Raw genomic sequence first — 15,963 nt, 5'->3', positions numbered from 1 at the left:
ACTGGGGCCGCTCCACCCTGGTGACCAGCGTGCCTGAGGCGAGCGCCGGCCGCACTCGTACCCGCCTCGCCAGTGCCCACGCCCGCCCCTGCGCCTGGCCGCTTCCTGCCCGCCCCTCCCGCAGGGCCCTTTCTCCCCCATGCCACCCCCACCTTCTGAGCCCTGCACCCCTCTGCCCGGGACCCCCGGACGACAGGGGACCCCCATCTCCCAGGCCCAGGTGCTGAGGCCGCGTCCCTCGCTGACCCCACTCCCGCGCCCAGCCAGCCGCGCCCTCATTGCCTGGAGGCCAGTCCACAGCCCGCGGGCCTGGGCGCCTGCTCCTGGCTGGGCTGGAACCTGAACCACGGAGGGCGGTGCTGGGCCCCTCCGGTCCCCCAGGACCCCCAGGCACGGAGGGCGGTCTGCCCCGAGCTGTGCCCTGCGAGGAGACTCGGCCGTGCCCGGAGTGGGAGGGGGCGGCCTGTGGTCAGGGGCAGGGCAGCCCAGCCCCAGGGCGGGCCCAACGGCCCGGCCTCCATGCCGGCGGTGGCCGTGTTCCCGGCTCCCGCGGCCGGCCGGCTCCGGGCTCACTGGACTTGAGGGCCATCTTAGGCTGGCTCCGGAGGCCCCGGTGCTGGTGCCGAGAGGGCGGGAGACGCCAGCGGCCGCGGGGTGGGGCGGGGCCTGCCGCCTGCAGGGAGGCTCACCCAGCCCGAGGCGCTGACCCCCAGGGCCAGCCGCTGCCCACCCTTCTCCAGAAATCCAGAGGGACGCGGGTCGGGGCCGGTCTGCGGCCAGTGCCACGCGCGTGTGCTTCCGCAGAGCGCCCCGAACCGCCCGCGGCGGCCGGCCAGGCCTGCTCTGAGGCACGAAGGAGCAGCGACTCGGGGGCCGCTTCACCCTCCGGCAGCGCCCTCGCGGCAGTGCCCGTCCAGCCATGCCCCCTGCCGGCACGGTCAGCCTCAGACCCTGGGCGGCGCGGCCTCCCACCCGCGCCCCCGCTCCTCGGCGCCCGCACGGCTGCCCCGCCGGAGCCCGCTGACCGGCTGCTGGCCTGGAGGCCGCCCTGTGCGCCCAGGGCCTCGGGCGAGCTCGCCAGGCCCCGCGGCTCGTCGCCGTGCACCCGGGGGTGGAGGCGGTGGGCGCCGGGTCCGGGGAGCCGCCTGCTCTGAAGGACACGCCCGTCTCCCCTCCCGGGCGCCCGTGTCCTGCTCCCGGCCGGGCCCAGGTCGCGCAGCCGTGGGCAGAGCGGCCCCCAGGCCCCCCGGGTCCCGCCCCGAGTCCGCCCCCGCCCCCAGCAGCCGGTCTCCTTGCGGGCGTCCGGGACAGCCGTCCCCGGGCAGAAGCCACCTCTGTCCAGAGGAGCTTTCTGAGTCTGGTGCAGACGCCGGGAGGCTCTGGGGGGGAGACGCCCGCCTGAGCCCCCGCCCGGGCCGGCCCCGACAGGTGGACTCTGGCGGGCTCCCTCCAGCCACACCCCAGTGGCCTGGCCCGGCCACATGGCAGCGGGCGGGGAGCCCCGGCCAGGGAGCCCCTTCGTGGAGGCCGTGCAGCGCCCATGCCTGCACACGGGCGGCGGGCAGGGGCCTTGGCTGCGTCTAGCCACGGAGAGCCAGGCCAGCAGGGGGCTCCCCAAGGCCCCTTGCAGCCGAGGATGGACTCCCGGGGGCAGCTGGCTGGTGGGGGGTCTTGGGCCATGGCCTTGCTGTCTGCCTGGGACCCAGGGGCTGGGCGGGCATCCCGGGGGCCCCGAGTGTGGGGGCTGGGGCTCCTCCGTGGGGCCCTCCCAGCAGGGTTGGCCCTGCTAGCCCCAAACTCCCCGGAGCCTGCCTCGGAACCCAGCCCCTCGCAGCCACCACCGCGCGCAGCTCCACGCGCCCCGCCTCAGCCCCGCCTCGGCCGCTGCTCATCGTCCGGGCGGTCCGGGAAGCCTTCCCAGAGGAGGAGGCCTGTGAGCTGCGGGAGAGGCCCCCGGGGTGTGGGCCCGGACAGTTGCCCTTCCCCTGGAGGGGAGAAGTCCAGGGCGGTGTGGCCTCCGGAGGGGGCCGGCCAGCCGCTCTGTCTCCACGCTGGGCACTCACCCCCGCCCGCCCCCTCCCGGCCTGGGGAGCGGCGAATGCCAGGGCCGTCCGCGCCAGCTGGCCTGCCCGCTGCAGGGTGTGGGGCAGAGCCCTGCCCTTGCCCATCTGGGCCGGGGCCTTTGACCTGCGCCGCGCCCACCACGTGTCTCCCTCCCACCCCCTGGCCTGGACGGCCCGGCCAGCCCGGCCCCCGGAGCCAGCCCCCACATGCAGCTGCTGCAGATCTCCCCTCCAGAGCCGCGGGGCCCGTGCGTGTGCCCCAGGGTGAGCCCCCATCCTGGCTGTGGGGGCTGGGGGCCCACCCAGCTTCCTGGCCGGTCCCGGGGCCGCCGGCCTCAGCATGGCCCGGCTTCATCCCCGCCCCCCGGTGCTGGCTCTGTGGCTCCTCCGCCTCGTGGCTGGTGCCCGTGCTCCCGCCCCGGAGGTGGCTCGTGCTGGCCACTGGCCCTGCGGGCCCAGGCGGGGAGCACTGGGTGCCCGTTTTGAGGAGCAGAGAGATTTTGAGCCCCCCGACCCACGGGAGGGGCCTGGGCATGCCCGGCGGAGCCAGCACTGGGGCGCGGCGCGTGCTGCAGACTCCAGCATCAGCGCCTCAGCGGGAAGGGGGTTCGTGGGCTCTCTGGGGGCCTCCGTGCAGATGAGCCTCCTGGGCTGTTTCGTGACGAGCGCCCACGCTCCGGATCTGCCGCGCCCGCCCCGCCCACGCCTGCTGACTTAGCTGCAAATGGAGGAACAGGTGACGGGGCGCGGGCTGGCCCCCCCAGCTCACACCCGGGATGCGCGGAGCGGGAAGCAGGGCGGGGGCCCACGACCCCACCGAAAAGTGAGTTGTGATTTGTCTCCTTTCCACAGGAGCTGAGCCGGCGGCTCTGCCAGACAGAGAGGACGCCCACCCGTCACCCAGGCGACCGCGCCCGCCTGCGGCACCCCCTGCTGCCCACTGGGCTTGGGGAGGAGGTGTGCCCGGGTCTGCTCAGGGCTGCCCCACCGCCCCCGGCCTGCAGCCAGCACGGCCCAAGGGCACCTGCCACTTCTCAGGGTGCCCGCCAGCCAGAGGCCAGGGCAGGCCAGCCCCAGGACAGACAGTGCCCAGCCGCCCCCAGAGCCCCCGTGCAGGTGGCTGGGCAGGGCCTCCTGCCCCCCAGAAGCAGGCACTGCCTGCTGACTCAGGATACTCTGCTTGCTGGGTCCGGGGGGGCCTCCCCACAGGAGCCCTGGGTTCTGGGGTGTTCTGGCCCGGCTTGACTTTGGGGGTGGGGGCCACCTAGACGCTGGACAACACAGTACCCAGTGGTCGCTGCCCCATAGCCTGACAGTGGCCCAAAGGTGCCCAGCCTGTCCTGACACACCCCCAGCAGCTGGGGGTTCCGTGGGGGCTGGCCGGGGTCTCCGGGCAGCAGCTGCCCCACGCTCCCTGGGATGAGCTACCCCTGCACCCGACAGCAGACAGCGGCCTGGCCCTGGCGCCCACCTGCCCACCCAGGGAGGCCGCAGTGGACTCCCTGGGTGGCATGTCCTGCCTTGCCCCTCCCCCACAGGCCACCTGCTCGTCTGTTGGGTGCCCTGGTTGGGGGTGAAGGTGACCCCAGGCGTGGCCCCTGCCCTTGCTGAGCTCGTAAGGCCGCAGGGGCGAGGGCGCTGCCATGTGGGGTGGGGCTGCCCTGCCCCTGGCCACCCTCCCCCACCACAGGGAAGATGGTGTGTGGGGCGGCCCGGCGAGCAGCCTCCAAGGTGTGACCTTCAGCAAGAGGCCTGGGCAAACTCGGGTGCAGGGTGTCCGGTACTCACCCAGCCTGGGGCTCTGGGTGTGGCTGCCTGGACACCACCTGGTGGCTCTTCCCCTCAGCCTGGCTGGCCGGCCCTGCTCACACATAGGCAGGGAGAGCCGGTGGGCCCAGGTGCCAGGGCCCGCGGTGGGCAGGGACGGGCACACACTGTCCAGCCTGAGACTAGCCTCCGGGAGACACCCCGGGGCCCTTGGGGGATGCCAGCACAGGCCTGTCCCCGCATCTGTCCTGGTGAGTGTGGATCAAGGAGGCAGGGCCAGTCTCCTCCTCTAGAGTCCTGGTTCCTGGTGCCTGGTGGTTGCGGGGGGGCAGGGGGGCAGGTGGGGTGAGGAGGAGGCACAGGGTGAGTGGCTGGGCGGGCAGAGCTGTGGGGCGGGTGGTGGATGGAGGGATGTGAGGGGGGGCGCGGGGAGGACGGAGGGATGGAGAAGCCTGGACGGAGGGCGAGCTCAGCCTCAGCCCCAGCCCCCAGACACCGTGCCCACGTGAGCCTTGCCCTGCACTCAGTGCCCTTCAGTGGTGTGGGTCCAGCACCCACTCTGACCAGCAGACCCCTCTATCCCCCAGGTTGCAGTGGCCACTGAGGCTGCAGGATTTGCCCTGCTGGGCCCTGCGTGAGGGGCTCCTGCTCTGCCCAGGCCCAAGCCCGGGGAGCTCTGGCCTGCCTAGATGCCTGTCTCAGAGAATGAAGGGCTCTGGGGCTCCGAGGGCCGCGCCCTCCCCCAGAAGGATGAGGGCCCCAGGGCTGGGGCAGGAGAGGGGCGCTCTCGTGTTGGGGTCACGCATCTGCAGCCCTGGGAGCAGCACCCGGGACACGCCCCACGGCCGGTGGGGCCCCCGGGGAGGACGGGCCAGCGCTGAGATGCGCCGCAGGGCTGAGGGCCCCAGGGCTGGGGCCGGCGCCCACACCCTCGCTGCCCGCCAGCTCTGGCCGCCCCTCGCTTCCGCCCCCTGCCACCCCATCCCTAGCGGTGGCAGCCCGCTGGTGAGCCCCTGCAGCTCGCTCTTGCCCCCCTCGGAGCCGCCTCTCCGGGTGGGCGGGCCGGGGGCGGCACTTCCTCCCGTGACGTCTCCATAACCATGGCAGCCGGGTGAGCGCGCGGGCCGCGGGGGGACTCTTCTGGGGCTCAGGCCCCCGCCCCCTTCCGAGGCCGCCGCCCCCACCTGCTCCCGGCTCTGCCGGCCTCCTCCGCTCCCACAGCGGCGCCCCTCGGTGGCCTCGGCCGGCAGGGACTGGAGCCAGGGCCGGGCACCGCCCGTGTCCCCTCGCAGCGCGGCCGCCGTGTCTGCGCTCGGGGCTGGTGCCCAGAGGGCAGCGCCCACAGCCAGCCACACGAGGGCTGGCCCCGCACGCAAAGCACCGGCCGTTACCACCCGCGGGCCCCCCCACCGGGCCACCCGGCCCCCCACCCGCGGCGGCCCTCGCCCTGCCATTTTCTGTCTAATTAATTCTTTTATCGAGCGCGGGGGAAAGGAAGACAAAGGTCTCCCCGGCAGTAATGACTCATTAGAACGCAGGCGCCCTCCCCTGCGGGCCGGGCCCTTAACCCCTTCCAGGCCCGCGCTGGGCCGGCAAGCTCGGGGCGGCCGCTGCACTCAGGCCCCCGACCGGTCCAGCCCTGTGCGGGCAGAGAGGCCGAGGCGGGCCGGGGGGCCTGTGGCTGGGCAGGGGCGAGGAGAGGCCCCGGGCTGGGCCGGCAGCACCCGTCACGCGCTGCCCCTGTGGCCGCGGCCACCCCAGCACAGCCCCAGGGCTGCCAGCACATCTGCCGACGTCCCAGGTTCATGGGGACACTGAGGCACGGAGCCATCAAGTGGCAGCTCCCAAGCTCTGGCCACAGGCCGGCCCCCCTCCTGCCTGGGAGCCACGGACGGGGTGCAGGGGGCTCAGACCTGCCTTGCGGGCGGGGCGCGGGGGCCTAGCCGCCCGGCCACCATCTTCTCGCCTGCAAGGTGTGGGGCTCAGCAGAAGAGCCAAGAAAGCGCCAAGTCCGCCCCAGCTTCCCGCTGGACACGTGCTGGACACACGCTGGGCACATGCTGGGCATGCACTGGGCACGGTGGTGGCTTCCAGGCGTCCATGCGAAACCAGCCCTGATTTCCTGGCAGCCTGCAGTGTCCAGTCCCAGGAAAGCCCAAAGCCAGGAGTGGGCCCGGGCCCCACGGACACCAGGCGTGGCCCCCGCGCAGTGGCCAGTCCCAGTGTGGCCCCTACCTGGGCTCCCCCGAACAGCCTGCAGCTCCGGGTATGGCACTGGCCAGAGGCTGGAGGCCGGCTGAGGGCGGGCCCCAGGGCGTCAGGAGCGGGCTGCGGCCTCCTGTCCCGGAGGGCCCTGGTCTGGGCTGGGGCCGCGTCCACTGTGAGTTTTCTCTGCAGGGGGAGCCTGGCCAGGCGCTCCCTGCTGACAGGGCCTGCGCCATGTCTGAGGCACCCGCCACGCTGTGGCCCAGACAGGACCCGCCCTCAGGGTCATCGCGCCCCAGCCCACACCAGGCCGCAGCCCCACAGTCTGGTGACCGTGCGGGCCACGGAGACGGCCCCTCGGGGAGGGCTGGGGCGGGGTCTGTCCCGGCCTGAAGCGCCGCAGAGGGCCAGACGCGATGCTGGCCCTCAGGCCGCCGAGGCCCCCAGCCCGGAGCCTCCCCAGGCCCCGCAGCCGCCCGCCCCTGCCTCTCCAGCCGGCCTGGCCAGTGGGGAAGGGTCTATCTGGGACAGCCATGAGAGGTGAGGACCTTCTCGGGCACAGGCCAGGTGCCCTGAGCTGGGGCAGGCGGCGGTTGGCTCCGGGAATAATGTCGCAGGGAGCCCCCAAGCCAGCCGGGTCCAGGCCAGCCCCAGGGCCGCTCCCCGCTGCCCGAGCGGGGCCTCCGGCACAGGCTCAGCCTCTGGTGCCTGAGGATGCTCTGGGGTTATCAGGAGCCAGAGGCGAGGGACCCCAGGAGGGCCGCAGGGAGCAACGTCTTTCAGCCTCAGGCCAGGCAGGGGTGGGAGCTCCGGGAGGGGGCTGTCCCTGCCCCCCGAAGTCCCTGCTGCAGGCCCAGGAGGTTCGCCCAGCGTGGGGCGGAGGGAGGCCGGCCCGGGAGCTGGCACGCAGGAGCCCCCGTCCATGCAAAGCTGCAGCGCCAGCCCAGGGGAGCCTGGCTGGATCCCGCAGACACGGGGCAGCTGCCTCCCCTTCCTGGGGCCCTGGCTTCGGGTGCCGGAGCAAGCACTGGGAGGGCCGCGTGGGCCTGGGCGCCCCCGCCACACACAGGACGCGCCGGGCTGGCCTGGGAAGGCGGTGGCCGCAAGGGCCGCGCGGGCATCTGTGAATCGGGCGCGCCTCGAGCTCAGCCACGGGCCCCGGGACATCTGGCAGCTCCTCCCAGAGGTGGCCTTGGCAGGCCCGGCCTGGGCTCCCAGCGTGGCGAGAGGGCGGGCTGGACGGCAGCCATGCGGGCGGCCCGGCAGGCCAGGGACCCCGTCAGAGCTGCACAGGCAGCTGCCCCAGCCTGGTCTCCGAGCCCTGGCCCTCCCCCGGGCCCGCCCCGCCCGCCCAGAGGTGGCGCCTGCCCAGGGCCCCGCACCGGCCGAGCGGGAGGCCAGCTGGGGGAGGCTGCCCCTCATTTGCTGTCACCTCCACAACCGCTTCTCCCTGGAAACACTTTCCGCCAATCAGACGGCCCAGCCCGGCTTCTGCGGGGCAGCTTTCATCCCGCTGCCGCTGGCCCCGCGCCAGGGCCCGGAAAATGCCGTCAGCCACCCAGACACGCTCTGGGAGGGAGCCCCGGCCTGGGTCCGGCCCATCTGCACCCGTTCTGCCTGCTGAGGAGCCCCGGGGCGGGGAAGACCCCGGTCTGGCTTCCTGGGGCTCCCGGGGGGTGGCGTGACGCAGACACGGCGGGCGAGGGCGTGCGGCCAGGCGAGGGCGTCCGGGCACCCCCGCGCGCGGCTCCGGAGGCAGCACACCAGCCGAGTAGGTGGAAGGCGCTTTAATGTCACCAGAGGAGCCTGCACGGGCGGCCCTGCTCGGCCAGAGGCGGCGGGAGCCGGAGCGCAACGCCGGGAAACAGGTCGCGGGGCCGGGTTTGCTGCTCCCCGCCCCCGGCCCCCACAGGAGCTTTTCTAGAAAAAGGTAGGAAAAGTAGAAAAAGTAAAAAGAAGCGATTGCTCAGACGTCGCAAACGTACAAGGTTTAAAGGCACGGTGTCCGCGGGGCGGCGGCGGGGGCACCCTGCGGGCGGGGCCCGCGGAGGCCTGGTCGCGGGGGGCGGGGAGGTTTGGGCGGCGCGCGCCAGCTTGGCCGGGCGGGGACGGGGGGACTTGGTGCCCGACCTCCGCAGCCCTGCCTGGGCTCCCCGCCGGGCAGACCCCCGGCCCCCACCCTGCAGCGCCTCCGAAGGGGCGGGGCCCGCCCAGCTTCCATTCCATCTTAATTCTACTCTCTGTACAAATCACTTCATTATTAAAGATAACATAACACGGAACATAAATACATTTCAACAGCTTTCAAAACAAATCAAACACGTTTAAGCTTCAAATATAAAAGTTAAAAAAATAAAATAAAGGGACGTGTTAATCACAACTGAACCTCGCTTGGAGGCCGCCGCCGCAGGGCCCGCCCCAAGGCCGGCCCGACCCCGCCGGGCATCGGGCAGCGTCCCCGAGACCGCAGGGCCCCCCCCTTTGTCCTCTGGGCCGTGGCTGCCCTGTCCAGCCGGAGGCCGGCCTGGAGGAGGAGGCGCCGAGGCCAGCCCCCCTGCCCCCGAGCGGTGGGGGCCAGCGGGCGGGGGTGCCGGGGAAGGCTGCGGCCGAGGCCGGGCTCCGGGCTCGGCCTCCGGGCTCGGCCTCCTGCTCTGCCGCCTGGGCCGGGAGTGGCCGGGCAGCGGCGGCCTCAGGGCCGGGTCAGCGTGGTGTACACCGGCTGGTCCCAGGAGCCGGAGGGGCTGTGGGCGGGCGGCAGGGACAGGCTGCCGAGCAGGGGTGAGGGGTAGGGCCGGCGGGACGAGTGGAAGTAGGGGTGCTGGTAGAGGCTGGGCGGGTAGCCGGGGTACGGGCTGTAGTAGCCGGGGGCCTGCAGGTCGGCGTAGTCGCAGGGCGGGCTGGCCAAGGCGGCCCCGCCGGGGGTGGCCCCGCCGAGCTGGCCGCCGTAGGAGCCCGGGTCGGCGCGGCCGGGGGAGCCGCGCGCCTGGTCGCCGTAGTGGCCGGGGCTCAGCTGCTCCGTCTTGATGTGCGGCCGCGGGGGCGCCCCCTCGGCGGGGGACGCGGAGGCCGCCGGGGCGCCCTTGTGCGCCCACAGCGGGGAGGCCCCGGCGTGCGAGCAGGCGCCGGCGGCCCCGTAGGACCCGCTGGCCGCCTGGCCGGGCTCGGCGGGCAGGGCCGCGTGGCCGCTGAGGGGCAGGTACTGGTCGAACTCGTGGACGTCGAAGGCGTCCATGGCGCCCATGACCTCGCTGCTCAGCTCCGAGATGTCCACGTTGCTGAAGTCGATGTTGTGGCGCCCGCTGTCCAGCAGGCGGCGCCCCTCCGGCTTCGGCTCGAGCTTGGCCCCGGGGTGCAGCTCCGTCTTGGGGGTGGCGGGCGGGGTGGGAGGCCCGTGGGTCTGCCCTGGGGACGGGCGCGTCCGGCATGAATGCCCCCTCTGTGGCCGGCGGGCGCGGCTCTGCGGGCCGGGCCGGGGCAGCGCCGGAGGCCGCGGCGGCATCAACGGCTTTTTGTTCCCCGGTTCCCAGGGGCGCGGGAGGCCCGGCCGGCCCGGCGCGCGGGGGCGGCAGCCCACCCAGCCCCGCGCCCCCCGGGGGCGGCCAGCCCGGCCCTGGCGCGGCAGGAGCGTGTCCGGCCGGCCAGCCCGAGCCCCCCGGGCGCCCCGGCCCCCGCCCCCCCCCCGCCGCGGGGCCCACCTGCGCGGTCACCCTGCAGGGGCGCGTCCCCCAGGGGCCCCTCCGGCTTGCTCGGCGGGTGGCCCGGCTCGGCGCCCGGGTCTGCGTCGCCCTGGCCGGCCCTGGCGCCCTTCCGGCGGCGCGGCTGGTACTTGTAGTCCGGGTGGTCCTTCTTGTGCTGGAGCCGCAGCCGCTCGGCCTCCTCCACGAAGGGCCGCTTCTCGCTCTCGCTCAGCAGGCTGCGGGGAGGGCCCAGGTCGGCTCCCGCGGGCGGGGACCCCTGCGCCCCGCGCGCCCGCCTCGGCTCCCCAGCCCGGGTCCCGCCCCCCGCCCGCCCGCGCTGAGGCCCCGCTCCGGGCTTCGGAGGCCGGCGGGGAGGAGCCGGGCCGGCGAGAAGCACGTGCGCAAAAGCCTTCCCGGGCGCGGGGTCCGGGCCCTCGGGCAGGGCCCTGGGGCGCCCGCAGGACGGGGCCGCCGCCCGCCTGGGCTGCGGGGCGGAGCGGGCGCCCCGGCTGCCCCCCGAGGCCCGCGCCCCAGCCCGCCCCTGCAGAGCAGGCAGAGCCCCCGGCGGCGCCGGCCCTGCCCGGACCAGCCTCAGCGCCCGCGGGCCGCGGTCGCCGCGCGCGCTCGTGCCGGGAGGTGCCCGGGCTTCCCGGCCCCCAGCCCTCGCCAGCTCGTCCGCGCGGGCGGGGCCGGGCGCGGCGGGCCGGTCCGGGGCGCGGCCACCTCCGGGGAACGGGGCTGCCCCGCGCCTGGGCCCCCGGGCCGCGGTCCCGCGCCCTGGCCCGCCCGCCCCGGGGCCGCGGGTGCGGCGCGGGCAGCGCGCCCGGCGGGAGGCGGCGGCGGCGGCCCCTCGGGCTCCCGGCCCCCCGCGCCGGCCACTCACCGCCACAGCTTGCCCAGCGTCTTGCTGAGCTCGGCGTTGTGCAGGTGCGGGTACTGGTCCGCCAGCTTGCGGCGCGCCGCCTGCGCCCACACCATGAAGGCGTTCATGGGCCGCTTCACGTGCGGCTGGGCCTTGAGCGCGCCGCCGCCGCGCACGGGCACGGGCACCAGGCTCCAGTCGTAGCCCCGGAGCACCTGCGACACCGCGTCGCGGATGCAGGCGGGGAAGCGCTCGTCCGCCGCCGCGCCGGCCCCCGCGCCCCCCGCGCCCCCCGCGCCCCCCGCGGCCCCCGCGCCCCCCGCGCGGCCCGGGCCCTCCGGGGCGGCCGGCGACGGCGGCGCGTCCGAGTCCGAGTCCCCCACGTGCGCCGCGGGGCGGGCGGCGCCGGCCGGGCTGCGGGGCGGCGGGGCGCGCGGCGCGCTCATGTCCAGCATCGGGCCGGGCGCTCCGACCGCGCCGGCCGCTCTGGGGCCCGGGGTCGCCGCGCGGGCACCGATCCGTGGCCGCCGCCGCCGCCGCCCGGGTCCCGGCGGGGGACCCGCAACAAGTTTCTTTAAGGGGCGGCCGCGAGGCTCCGCCCGCCGCCCGGCTCGCGATTGGCCGGCCCGCGCCCCGGGCCCCCGGGGGCGGAGCCGCCCCGCCCCGCCCCGCCCCGCCCCGCCCCGGGAGCGCCCCGCGCGCCCGCCGCGCCCCGCGCCCCGCGCCCCGCCCGGCGCCGCACCACGTGGGCCGGCGCGCCCCGCGGCGGGGACGGGGCTCGGGCCGCCCCCCGCCGGCCTCAGCGCCGCGGCGCTGCTCGGGCGAGGCGGCCGGAAGCGGGGGCCGGACACCGAGAGGCGGGGCGCACCTGGGGCGCCCCGGGCGCCGTGCGCTCCCTCTGCGGGCCCCCGGCCGCTCCCGCCGCCTCGCCCGGGCGGCGCGCCCCGCGGGAGGCGGGTCCCCAGGGCCGCCCCCGACCGGCCCGTCGCGAGCCCCAAACTCCTCGCCCGCAGCCCAGGGTCAGCGCTGCCCGCCCGCGGCCCGGAGAGGGTCGGCCCCCACCCCGGCTCCCCGCCCGCGAGCCCCGCGCGACGTGCCGGCGCCGCCGGTGCGCTCGTCAGGTAACGGGCGCCGGGCGCGGCCGGAGCTGGGGCCGCCGTCCTCCCGCCCCGTCGGGGCGCGCGAGCCGCGGGGCGCGAGGGCGGCGGGGGCGCGGGGGGCGCGGGGGCGCGGTCCCCGGGCGGGGCCTGGGCCGGCTGGCTGCGGCGACCCGAGGCGGCCGGGCGGAGGGCGTGGCCGGACGGACGCGGGGGGCCGGGGCCTTCCCGGGGTGACCCCGGCGTGGGGGGCCGCGGGGGGCCCCGCCGGGGGGGGGGCCCTGGGTGGTCCGGCGGAGGCCGAGGCCGCTCCGGCGCCCGCAGCGGGGAGGCGGGCGCGCCCGCGAGGAGGTGGGGGCGCGGGGTCGGCTGGGGGACGGTTCCCCCGGGGCGAGCGCGAGCCGCGGATCCGAGTCCCCGCCCGAGGCCGCCTCCGCGAGTTGGCCTCGAGCCCGGCGCTCCCCGAAGGCGTCTCAGATTCTCCAGCCAGCGCCGTCGGAGGCCGGACTGGCCTCGCGAGCCTCTCCGCAGCGCCGGGTTGTGGCCGCCCCCAGGCCTGCGGCGCGCGACCTGCTCCCAGCGCGCCAGGCTCCCCATGAGCCCCCCCCGACCCCCAAGAGCCCCCCCGGCCCCCAAGAGCCCCCCACCCCCGCCGACGTCCACCCGGCCAGTGAGATCTGCCGGCCTGTCCCAGACAGTTTCGGGCGGCAAGTCCGGGGAAGCGTCTCCCCTCGCGCCGCGGGCCACGGCGCGCCCCCCTGTCCCGCTTCTCTCCAGGCTCTAAGCTAACCTCCCGGAGGGACCCCACCCGCCGTCTGGGGAGCAGGTCTCCCGACGGAGGGGGGCGGGGCTCCCAACCCACAGCCCCAGTGGGGACACGCGGGCCGAGGAGGGAGGGGCAGTGCCCAGGGCCTGCCTCCTGCCAGCAGCCGCACCCGCCAAGCCCCTGTCCCAGGTGAGTGACCGCCTGCTGCCCTGGGGAGCCTGCCCTGAGCCGCACCGGGCCGCCCCGCTGGGAAGGGAGCTGTGCCCCCTGCAGGGCCGTCTGGGGTGGCCTCCTGCCCGCTCAGCCCTCTGCAGTGGGGGGCTGCTGAGGGAAGGCCAAGTGGGGCTGCCCCACGGGCCCTGCAGTGGAAGCAGGAGGTTAGAGGGGGTGGGGGATGACAGGCCTGGCGGACCACCCCGCCCCTGGGGGAGCAGACCCCAAAACACCCGGGGCGCCCGAGGCTCTGCTCTGCAGGGGACACAGCCGGGTCCCCCCACGCCCTGGGGGGCGTGCACAGCCTGTCCGGAGCCCCTGGGGCGGGAAGGGGACCACTGGCAGCCGTGGAGGGAGAGGCAGCAGGGCCCTGGGGGCTGGCCACGCCCGCCCTCCTGCTGCCCCGCAGGCCCCTCGCAGACTGGCAGGTGCTGGGGGGCGTCCGCTCTGTATCTGCAGGCGGCGGGGCGGGCGGATGGCACATGCACTGGCCCCGAGGTGCCCCCAAAGCGCCCCGCCATCTTGAGCACCTCTAAAATGGCCAGGGTGCTGATCAGCTCCCCAGAGGTGCTGCAAGAGTGCAGAGCTGGGGGCTGGGGGGCCGGACACAGGGAGGAGTGCGGGGGTCGGGCTGGAGAGGCAGCTTGGAGGCGTCGCTGGTGAAGCCGAGACCTGAGCGTCCTACCCGCGCCGGGAAAGCGCACCCCCCGGGGAGGCACAGGCGAGGGCCCCGTGGCAGCCAACAGCACAGGCGAGGCCACCGCACCCGGGCCGCCGGCACCCGAGCTGCCTCTCGGCCCGCCCTGCCCCCCGTCGGGGACTAGGCGCGCCTGTCTGCCCCTCCCCAAGCCCCTGCCCGCCCAGCGCGCACCCCACCTTCACCTGGCGAGCTCGGGGGTTTCAGGGAGACAACCCGACTGGCCCCCTTGGACCAGGGGCCCTGGACCTCCAGCTCTGGGCGTGGACAGCTGCTGTCGGCACCTGTGGGGGGGGGGCGTGCGGTGGTGCCCTGTGCCCCACTAGCCAGGGCAGGCCTGGAGGACGCCGGGTCCTCAGCACCCCCCAGCCTTGGCTCCCGGGGCCAGTGGGCAGCGCGGGCGTGTGCTGCACGGACACGGCGGGCGGGCGGGGCTGCTGGGGCGAGTGTCCGTGGGGAGGCTCTCCCGTGCCCCTGCGCCAGCCCTGCCATCCGTCCTGGCCCACCTGCCCGCCTGGTGGGTGGTCCGGGCGGCAGTGCCCCATTTGGCCGTCTTTGAGAGAAAGGCGCTGGGGCTGGGGCCGCTCGGGAGGCAGGCGTCCTGGGCGTGTGTGCCTGAGGCCCTGGCCTGGCCTCTGGAAGCAACGCTGCTCACGCTCTGGGGACCCTGCGCGGCCTCAGAGATTAATTGCTGCTTTTAATTCCTGGCTGGCCTGGCAGGGCCAGATGCCCAGGAGCCAGCAGCGACTGCGCTGGCAGCGGCTCTGTAAAGACAACCTCCCCGGCCCAGCGGCCTCTAGAGGGGTCCTTCCCAGAGGAGTCCCAGGAGCCGCAGCAGCCGGACCCACCCACCCCCTGATGGACTGGGCGCTGGCCCTGGCTGCAGCCCCCCTCAGCTCTCCATAGGCAAGGGCTCCGCCGGGCCCGCTGCTGCCCTTGTTGCCTGGTGTCCGCTCGGGAGCGTCCATCCTCGCCCTCGGTGCTGGGCTCTGCCCCTGCCTCTCCCCTGCCAGCCTGGGGGATGCTGGGTCAGGCGCTCCTGCCAAAGCCTCACCGGGCTCGGCGCTCGGCCTGGGACAGAGGCCCAGCCCCAGGCGGCTAAGCTGCCGCCGCCGCTCCCTGCAATGACCAAGCCCTGGCGTGAGGGCCTGGTTTCCCAAGAGGCGAACTCGAGGAAGCCGCTGGCAGGGGCGGCCGCTGCAGGCCCAGCAGCGGGACCCTGGAAGGCGCCAGTCTGGCCCCCCGGCAGGGGTGTGGGGTCGGCCGCCTTGGTCTGAGGGCCCAGGAGCCGGGCGGGCCCAGCCTGCGCCCCAGGAGGCACTGCAGTGCCAGGAAGGGGCACTGCGAGGTCATGGGCCTTTAACCTGGGCCAGTCCAGTCCATTTGGGCAGCCGAGGGGTCTGCAGGCCTATGTGAGGCGGTTGGGGTGAGCGCAGCCCCCATGAGCTCACCCCCGCTGTCCAGCCTCCTCGGCGCACGCCCGGACACGCCTCCGAGGGCAGCAGGGACCCACCCCTTTTGGAATCAAGTGGCCTGGACCCGTCCTCGTGGCCAGCGAGGGACCCAGGAGGACAAGGTCCAGGGCAACAACCCATCCCTTGGCCTCCCCACCCCCTGAAACAGCAGGAGGCCGAGGGTCTGGGGTTTGGGGCCATCAGAGGTCCAGCGAGAGGGGCAGTGGAGGCCGCTGTGGCCTCCGGAGTCTCGGGCCCCACACGGGCGGGCCTGTGCAGGACGCCAGCCTCTTAGCCAGGGCAGCCGCGGCCGGCTCGGGACACCCGGCACGTGGCCCGCGCCTGCCAGTGCAGTCGGAGCGCAGCAGCCCGAGCTGCCCGCCCTCCAGAGGAGGGAGCGCCAGGTGTTGGCGCCCGCCGGCCCCTGCGACAGATGCCAAGACGGGGACCGCGGGTGAGCCGCGGGCCGGGCTCGGGGTGCCAGGAGCAGCTGCAAATGCTCGTCGGGGACAGCTGGCCTGAGGTGGCGGGGCTGCCAGGCCGGGGCGGACAGCTGGGAGGTGCCGACGTGGGCCCCCTCGAGCCGGCCCGCAGCTGCTGGGACCCCTGCCAGCCCCTGCAGCCTGGGGCAGGGGGGCAGTAGCAGGCCCGCCCAGGGGACAGCCCGTCCCGAACCAGGTCTCTCCTGGGAGACCCCTTTCTGCCCTCCCGACCTGTCCACTGTCCTTCGTCCGGGGCCGGCCTCTCCCCGGCACCCACACCCTGGCTGTGCGGTCCATGGGAGGTGCTGGACAGGACTTGGGGGGCAAGGGCCCTGGGCCACCTTCTCGGGGCGGGAGGCGCCCTGGAGAGGGGCAAGCTCAGCACAGGGCCGCGATGGCACCCCAGACCAGGCCGCGCCTGCTCTCTGGGTGAAGCCCAGCGGCGCAGACTCCCCAGCTTTCAGCAGACAGTTCCATGGCGCCGGGACCCCCGGAGCGGCGCCGTTGTCCACAGGAGACTGCCCGCGCCCTGCCACTGGCCCGAGTCCTGGGGCACCGCCTCTGGGGCACATCTGCACCTCAGCGAGGACTGAGGCTTCATTCTCCATGGCTGAGAACCCCAGGGCCCCCTCTTCAGCCAGCCTGCGCCGGGGGCCGCCGGGAGACCCCAGGAAATGGAC

General features: G+C 75.5%; 1 protein-coding gene across 1 annotated transcript; it reads right to left on the bottom strand.

Moving 5' to 3' along the window:
* Positions 1–8,467: 8,467 nt before the first annotated feature.
* SOX8 (SRY-box transcription factor 8) lies at positions 8,468–11,029 on the bottom strand (the record flags this gene model as incomplete). The annotated part of the gene is made up of 3 exons (XM_084259777.1): positions 8,468–9,437; positions 9,731–9,948; positions 10,596–11,029. 3 exons carry the CDS (start codon positions 11,027–11,029, stop codon positions 8,725–8,727), a joined length of 1,365 nt encoding a protein of 454 aa, XP_084115903.1. The 3' UTR covers positions 8,468–8,724.
* Positions 11,030–15,963: the final 4,934 nt, after the last annotated feature.

The sequence above is a fragment of the Talpa europaea genome (assembly GCF_964194135.1).
Source record: "Talpa europaea genome assembly, contig: HAP1_SCAFFOLD_93, whole genome shotgun sequence".
Taxonomy (NCBI): Eukaryota; Metazoa; Chordata; class Mammalia; order Eulipotyphla; family Talpidae; genus Talpa; species Talpa europaea.
This window is presented reverse-complemented; position numbering and strand designations above follow the sequence as displayed.